Source organism: Halichoeres trimaculatus, unplaced genomic scaffold (assembly GCF_033239565.1).
Source record: "Halichoeres trimaculatus isolate MK-OKI-2021-1 unplaced genomic scaffold, fHalTri1.1 fHalTri1_scaffold_1, whole genome shotgun sequence".
NCBI classification, from domain to species: domain Eukaryota; kingdom Metazoa; phylum Chordata; class Actinopteri; order Labriformes; family Labridae; genus Halichoeres; species Halichoeres trimaculatus.
The window spans coordinates 10,613,082-10,621,872 of record NW_027437179.1 but is presented as its reverse complement, the minus strand read 5'-3'; the positions used below and the strand labels follow the sequence as shown (position 1 = coordinate 10,621,872).

The 8,791-nt window shown below is 41.7% G+C and overlaps 1 protein-coding gene across 1 annotated transcript; it reads right to left on the bottom strand.

Moving 5' to 3' along the window:
* Nucleotides 1-6,085, bottom strand: LOC141794893 (transcriptional repressor scratch 2-like). The gene is made up of 2 exons (XM_074675508.1): nucleotides 5,492-6,085; nucleotides 1-1,136 (listed from the first exon to the last, which is right to left on the bottom strand). Exons 1-2 carry the CDS (start codon nucleotides 5,664-5,666, stop codon nucleotides 328-330), a joined length of 984 nt encoding a protein of 327 aa, XP_074531609.1. The 5' UTR covers nucleotides 5,667-6,085; the 3' UTR covers nucleotides 1-327.
* Between the last annotated feature and the right edge of the window lie 2,706 nt (nucleotides 6,086-8,791).

The window sequence follows — 8,791 nt, the reverse complement described above, 5'->3', positions numbered from 1 at the left end:
AATAAGAAAATCATTTGAGGTAAATTAAGAGCTAGCTGGCTTTAAAAAATAATACTGGCATGTCAATTATTGCAGTTCAATTTATATAAAAAAACAATATAAAATATTTCAGAGACGTTTGTGAGTTTCATACATAATTCCTGAATAATTCAAAGTGAGGTTATTGCTTATCAAAAGGCAGGGTTATGATGCATGCAGGTCAAAAGCCTGAGAAGCAGAAGAAGAAGAAGAAGAAGAAGAAGAAGAAGAAGAGATGTGTGTTTCTGATCTGGTGTATGAACTTTTAAAAAGTGGATCAATAGAAATGGGAGAGGTGGATGTTCTCCATCAGTCCTCCGAGCAGCAGTCGTCCTCTCCTTGTTCTTTGAAGCAGGCTGACTCGTAGTGCTTGTTCAGGTAGGACTTCAGAGCGAAGCTTTTGTTGCAGCGTTTGCACGAGTAGTGCTTGAAGGCTGAGTGCGTCTGCATGTGGGCCCTCAGGTTGGAGCGGTCAGCGAATGCTTTGCCACAGTGGGCACAGGCGAAGGGTTTCTCCCCGGTGTGGGACCTCATGTGGCCCTGCAGAAGCCAGGGCCGACTGAAGGCCTTCCCACACACCGTGCACGCATGCTTCAGGTCGTGGGTGAGCATGTGCATGGCGAGCGCCGGCATGGACACGTACACTTTGTGGCAGGTGGGGCACTTCCGGGCCTGCTGGCTGTCCAGGCTGCGATGTGTCTGCTTGTGTCTGCTGAGGTTGGATGATGTGGCGTAGGACTTGCCGCACTCACCACAGACGTGGCGGCCCTTAGACTTTCCTTTGGTTGGGCTGCAGTCTTCTGGCTCCACATCCTCGCCGTTGTCTGACTGGCTGTCTCCTTTCCAGGGACACCTCTTGCTGGGTCGTCGGCGAGAGCGGCCGTCTGACACTAGGAAGGCGTTGATGCTGCACGACTCCAGCTCAGGGCCACTGGTGTCTGACTCGGCTGTGCTGCTGGAGACGGGGCTGTCAGGCTGCTCCATGTCGTGGTCGGAGAACTCATCACCAGCACTGCCACCTGGGGAATACAGGGGCCCTGTGGAGAGCCTGGTTTGTCCATGATGTGACTCCTTTGAGCTTGACAACACTGAGGGGATGATGTAGTCATGGATGTATCCTAAAAAAGAAAAAGAAGGAAAACTTTGAGAAATCTGAATTTTTTTTTCTGGGCGTTGTTTTTTTTTTCAACCTGACTCTTTAAAGCGTGTGTTACAGGAGACGTCAGAGACAAACTCACAATCACTGTAAAAACTGCTGTGGAAAGTGTTGTCTTTCTTAGTCTGCGTGCTGTAAAACCTTTATCAAAACTGAATCACTTATTTAGGTGATAGGAAATTAAAGGATGATGTGAAATGGTGTTTAATTACTATTTGTCCACCTGAGATAAGAAAGTAAGCCATTAAAGTTTGTTACTAAAGCTCCTGTGAGGAACTTGTGATTTGTGTTGTTTTGGCGCCCCTTGTGGACACATGATAATCTTGACTGATTCAGTCCTGAACATGTGTAGAGAGTGTTTCAAAGGACAGATCTCATCTTGCTTTGTTTTGGGGTTTGATTTAGTACAAATGAGACCCCTACTCTCTTGCAGACAATTTACACATTAAACACAACTGTAATGACGAAAAAAAAAAAAAAAAAACTTCCTCCTAATGGTCTGATCTGTTTATGAAGGTCATACAGAGCTTCATGGTTAAATTCAGTCTGTTTTAAAACCAGTGGAAAAACTTTTCACAGACGCTTCAATCTGATCTTGTGCAAAACCTACTCAGATGCCTTTACAATCTCCTCATCACAGCTGATTATTTAAACAGTTCCCTGACATCCTAGCAGACATGAGGAGACTGAGATTAATTTAATTGCTGTGCAAAGTTGTTGTTGGTGATTTGAATAAAATCTATATATAGGAGTTGTGTATGTGATGTATATTTTAGTTTTACACAGAAACGTTCACACTCAGTGTTTTTCTGCAGTCCTGCTGCTCACTGTGCTGCACCTGTTTAACTGGCATTTGGTACTGATCCTTTCTCATGTTTTTATATCAAAGTTTTATTTTTTTGTTTTTCAAAAGAAAAGTGAACAGCTTTCAGATGCCCCACAAACACCGTCTGGAGGTTATACCACAGTGTATTCAGGGACTGGTACAAACAATGAAAACCAAACTTTTAAAGATGAGAGAGCAGCCAGTCGAACTTAAGATTTGTATTATTTATTTTATGTTTTTAATAATTTTTTAAAATATCCTTAAAAACTTGACTCATCCCCTAGTTTGTGATAGAAAGCTCTAAGGTAACGGGTTATTTATTGTTTAATCCAGCCAGAATAGAGTATCAACATGTGTCTCATGAGGACTAATGAGAAGCTGCAAAAAGACACTTTAACATCCTGAATATATGTTGCAAAGACGCGAACTAGAACTGTTATCATTACTTGTTAATTTTAGGATAAGGAGACCTGAGCTTTCGTCTGGTGTGCATATTTTATTTCTCCTTGCTGTTTGGGATAAGTAAGACCTGGTAAGTATAATAACCAAACTCAGTCTTTGTACTGAAAGTTAAATTTTTTTACAAGTTCTCTATTACTCATGTGTTACTGTACTTAAATACACTTTTTTTTTTTTTTTTACTGAAATGAATGTAATGTTGTGATATTGCCACAAAATGACATGGGCAAAGTCCCTTAATGTGGCCAATAGGTCAAAGTTTTACATAATGAAGGCTGAAATGTAACAGCCACCTATGTGGGCGCTATGCTTCAAAAAATCCTCATTATTCTTTCTTTCTTTTTTTATTTTTTATTTTATTTTATTTTATTTTATTTTATTTCATCTTTTTTTTTTTTTTTTTTTTTTTTTGTTTTGTTTGTTTTTTTTTTTTTTTTTTTTTTTTACCAAAGATGTAATATCCAAGTCTTTTTAAAGATAAACATAGAGATGAAAATCTTCTCAGTGAAAACAGCTCCTTTTAGACTGGAAACAATGAATGGATCATATTTTTCTACAGGCAATTAATCAGATAACTTTTTATTTGTTTGTTTGTTTGATTTTTGGCTCCAGATAGTTTGAGCTGTTAAAGTGTGAGTGTTTAAATTAGATACCTTTGCTAAAGTGCACTTAATGTGACGTGTTGTTTCATTACTATTCGTCCACCTGAGATAAGAAAGTGAGCCATTAAAGTGCGTTATTAAAGCTCCTGTGAGGGACTTGTGATCTGTGTTGATTTTGCGCCCCTTGTGGAGAAATGGTAAAATTTACTGATTCAGTCCTGAACATGTGTAGAGTGTGTTTGAAAGGAAAAAAAAATCTCCTTATTAAAATGAAACCAACTAGATTTTGATTGAAAACAGTTAATGGATTATATATTTTCCTCAGCGAAATAATCAGTTAACTGTTTTTGGTAGTGCCCATCAGTTTGAGCTGTTAGCGTTAAATACTCGGCTAAAGTGCCCCCTGTGGGAAGTGGTGTTAAATTACTATTTACACACCTGAGATAAGAAGGTGAGTCTTGATAACTGTTGCCTGTTAGGTGTGTAGCTTGTGTTTTAAAGGAGAAATCTCCTGATTGGGCTGTTGAAAGTGTTATTGTTAGAGGTAACAGGTTTTTAACAAAGTGGTTGTTAATTGACCCTCAGTCTCGACCTTTCCTTAAAGGTATTCCCTGGCTCTCTAATTCCTACATTTCCTGTCTCTCTCCAGCTTTCCTTCATTATAAATGCAAAAATAACCTAAGAATAACCTGAAAAAAATCAATTAATCATTACTGTTCTTGCTCCTTCTCGGTACCTTCTGCCTTTCTTTGGGTTACAGACAATAGAGGACCTCGTGGTCTCAGTGACCTTTGAAGAAAAGTGCCTCCTGATCAATATGAAACCTATACCGGAAGCTATTTGTAAGTGCCAGGTTCAGCAAGCTTTGAGGATGAAATATTAATGAGTCTTTGCTGCACAAATCTGCCCCTGATCAATACCTCAACTGGCTCCAACAAGTGCCTCCACGAGAGAGAGAAAAAAAGACAGAGTCAAAGAGAATCTGCTGACGGAGACAAAACCGTCAGGGAGCAGAGGTTTTACTCCATCCACCTGTCGCCCCCTCACACCAGCAGAAACATCACATCTGAAGCCATGACGGGGAGGGGAGGGGAGGGGTGATCAAAACACAACGCTTCAGCAGTGAAATCCCCTCAATCACTAAATCATTTTAATCAGATCATTCCCCATCTGTGCCCTTTTTCAGAGGGAGCGCGAGGAAAGTAAGGGGGAGATTGAGTGACAGGTGGAGGACTGCGATTTGGCAAATAGAAAGGGAAGGGGTGGGGGGGTGTTTGGCGGAGGGTGTGTGTGTGTGTGTGTGTATGTGTGTGTGTGGAGGGGGGGGACTCTGTCTGATCTTAGCAGCAGTCAATGGTATATGAGCCCCCCCTCTCCATCCCTCCCTCCTCTTTACCACTCCATACAACACACACACAAACACACACACACAGGAGCACAAAGGGAAGCAGACAGCTGGCATCCTAAATCTGGGGGACAAATTATTCAACTCGAACACAAGATCTGTGATGCTGCTGGTGGTTTTCAGGAGAAGGAGGAGGAGGAGGAGGAGGTGGGGGGTGAACTCAAAGCACACATTTCTTTGGATGCCTCTCAAAGCCAAACACACACATTGTTTGTACTGCTGGGTTTCTCTCTCCTCCAGTCTGTGCAGAAATCTGTGGATGAAACCATACTGTCTGCCACTGTACTGCTCATGTTGCACTTTATTGAATTACCTGCAGCACTCTCTATTTTCCAGTCAATACCCATCCTCTAAAAACCCTGTTCCATCACCTCTCACTGCTCCACATATGGATTGTGTTGCTGCAACCCTACTCCCTGTGGCTATCTAACATCCTGCAGGATCAGATGGAAAGAGATGGAGAGATGAACGAGTTAGAGGGGGAGGCAGAGGAGGAGGGGGGGTGGATGATGAGAGGAAAGACTCAAGGGCAACTGCACCATCTAAGGACATCACAGTCCCATGTGGCGATCTGCTTTCTCACGAGTTTCTCTCCTCCTTTCTAGTTGGAGCTGACAAAGGCTTGCATCAGATTTCGTGCCTAACGCCCCCATGTGCGCACGTATATCTCATCATTCATGTACACAATAGTATTAAAGCCAAAGCCTGCTGTGTGATCTGGTTTGAGTGTTAAGCAGATTGAGCCGGCGTGACCTGAATACTATTTAGCATCCGCCGAGTTAGAAAACAAAAGTCCTGAGGCGTACAGAAAGGGGGGTTAGAGATGCCTGTGGGGGGCTTTTGGGGAAATCCAAGAACGATTAAATAGCAGAGACAACATCAACAACATCAGCACTGCAGCTTCAACACCATCCTGTTGTTGTTGTTATTGTTGTTTTTGTCACTATCTCTGTGAAAACCCATGTGGGTCATCTTCACATCACAGACTACAAAGATAAGAAAGAAGAAGCTGAAAGTTAACTCACCATTTTCACTCAAACGCACCGCCAAGTTGGTGGCAGACTCAGCGATGGCATGTGTCACAGTGTAAGAGTCATCCCACTGCTGCTGATGCTGCTGATGCTGCTGATGCTGATGGTAGTAACTGGAAGATGAGAAGTCATGCACCTTCGGCTGCTTCACCAAAAAGGAGCGTGGCATTTTGTTCACCCTGATGGAAAAATCACTGATGCTGGAGCCTCATAGAAAAATGTCAACAGCCTGATGATTGGAGGGAAATAAAAAAGAAGAAGAGCAGGAAGGTTAGAGGCCTCCTTGGTTAGGCCAGAAAAAGAAACAAAAAAAAAGGTTTGAGGAAAAAAAAGGTTTCAAAAAATGTCCTGTTGAGGGTTTACAGCCTGGAGGAAAGAGAAAGAGAAGTGAAAGCAGTACAGAGAGGAGAGAAAGCAGAGGACAGAGAGGATGAAGGGGAAGTCAGAGAGAGGAAGAGAGAGATGGAGAGGGATGTCTGGACTAGCTGAGCTCAGCACTACTGCAGCCTTTTATATGTGGGGCACGAGCCCCAAAGATCAGGTGGTGTGTTGGAAGAGGGAGCTGCTTAGCATTAATCCATCAAACATCCCCGGGGACACACATCAAATTACCACGAGCCGTCTGTGCTGCTCCCTGCACACACACACACACACACACACACACACACACACACACATGCACACACAGCAGTCAGCTCACCCACCTCCTCCCACATCCTCCTCCTCCTTTTACCCCTCCGTCTCCCCCTCTACCAGGGAAGGAGAGCAGACAATAGTGGTGCAGAAGCACGTGGGTGACACTACACACAACATCTTGTCCTCCATTGTCTCTCAATGAAGTAGCTAACACAATTTATGCTACCCCCCCTGAATGGACACCCAACTGTCCTCACACCAACCCCAGCACCTCTGATATCATCATTAATGCTAATCATTCACTAAATGCTAAAATGAATGGTGCAGTGTTCATGTTTGTCAGATTAAGGTCAGATTAACTGTACAAGTATCTGCTGTGTGTGGGATCTACTGTAACAATGCAACAACTATGAAAAACTGACGTGCGCTGAGAGTACTCAGCCTGTGGTGGATAGATCTGTCTTTATCAAATTACACCTCCTTAGAGTCTTTTTTTCATACTTTTGTTTTCTCTTTAAAGCATTTGATGTGTTTTCATTTTGAAACTTGTTAGAAGGAATCACTGTTTCTACCTCTGCTTCTCAGAGATACATAAAGTTTTGAATTAAATTAAATTAAATTTCAAGCTTATTTTTATGACTTTTGTGCCTTTATTTAAAAAAAAACACAGTTGATAAAACAATGGACTTAATAGAAAGGTCAAAATTTATGTGTAGCTTTGATGCATTGGGCAAGTGATGTTGGTCAAACTGGTACGCTGCTTCCTTTTTCTTGTCAATGACAACCTTTGAAAAAAAAAAATTAAACAGGTTTAAACTGATGTCATGTTCCTGAAGAACAAGATCAGAGCTCATACAATTTTACATTCAAGCCTCTCCCATCATGTGTAAAATGTTTGCAGTTTATGACCAACCATGCAATCTTCTTCTGTATACAGCTAGAATTTCTAAAGTCTTCCATGATCTAACATCTTTTTATCCCTCCTTTCATTATCCTTTATTTATTTATTTCATCAAAATTTGCATCAATGAATAACTGTCAGGGGCATGTCAAGAGGGGAAACCAAGGTGGCCCTGTCCCCCTTTTAAAATCTTATCAGCCATCTTAGATGCTACCCAAAGTCCTACGCCATGATTGGTTGTTTTAAAACCAGCTTTTGGGGCTGTTTTATCACAGATTGGCCACAATTTTTATTCTTTATTTTAGTATGTTGTCATGCATTTAATTGTGATCCTGGACAAATGTTTTCAACTGCTCTCCTGTAGAATGTAATGAAAAAAAAATATCAGTGCGTCACCTTCAAAAATCCTGCATGAGAATATGACAACTGTGTTTGGTAGCAGCTGATGGGGTCACCTCTGCTTGTGTCAGGGCCACCCCAGAATAAAGCCTGGATACTCCCCTGAAGAAAACACTAAAACGTGCTTTTTGAGAGGAATCTTTGTTCCTTTTTTCCACATGAAGCAGATCAGGATCTCTTGTTTTCTGAATGACTGAATTATTTTTACCATTCTTTAAACTTTAAAAAAGCCCCCGCTAACTCATAGCCAGCAAAGTTATCCAACATGTTTTCAATAAGCAAAGAATTTAAGGTAAATATGTTAAAGTTTCTGTGAGGAATTTCCTGTTGATGTAAATGTTGGCGCCCCCTGTGGACAAAGTAATTTCGTAATTTCTTTTCTTCTTTTGATCCATATTGATTTTAGCAGAGATGGAGTTCTGACACCAATGTTTAAATATCAGTAGCCAATGAATAAAAACAAAGTTTTTTTTAACTTTTTTAATAATTATTTGTGTTTGGTTTTTTGTTTTTTTTTCAGATGAGCTCTTATGGTCTTTCCTGTTAAACCATCCATGAAGCGTGCCTTACAAACTGCATGTTTCTGATCTTTCTCCTTGATGGTGTTATTACTCCAACCCTGCCAACATTCCTTTGACCATAATAACACTTCAGGGTTTTCTGTCAGGTATTTTCTGCTAAATGAAAACCTCTTTTCTGATAAGGAGTCAGGTAAACTAACTTGCCAGCAGCTGACACATTGTTTGGTAAAGAGCCGCTCTTTTTGTCACGTGTATTGGTGGATGCAGATGTAAATAAAGACACAGTGGGTGATCAGTTATGATCATTAGAAACTCTGTGTTTGGGTGAAACCATCTTGCAGCTTTCCCCCTCTCGCCCCCTCTCCGGCTCTGGCAGTTTTATGTCCCTCTGAAGACCCCCAGGCTCTCTGTGGAACCATATAACCCTCATCAGAATAAAAAGGCCCCCTCGGTGACTTCCGGTCCGTGGGCTGTGACGGCCTGACCTCTGGGTGCTTGCAGGGTCACGGGGTCAAATTCTGGTTGGCTAGAGAGACAAGAGCTTTAAACACAGCCTGGTGAGCTCGGTCACAGATGGCTCTGCTAGGTAGAGTCCAGGAGGACTGGATAATAAAAAAATATGTAATCTCACGGACAGATGTCGATGGGGAGGGGGGGTTTAATTCAGTCACTCAGGCAGCAACATGTTTACAGAGCTGATGAGGATTCATATCTGCTCTGCTCTACTCTGAAAGGTATGCAAGGTGCTGACCAAACAGCAAAGACAACAGAAGTCTACAGTTTATTCTGAGCCTAACCATAAAATACTGAACTGCTGTCCCAAAAGTCATTAAAGCA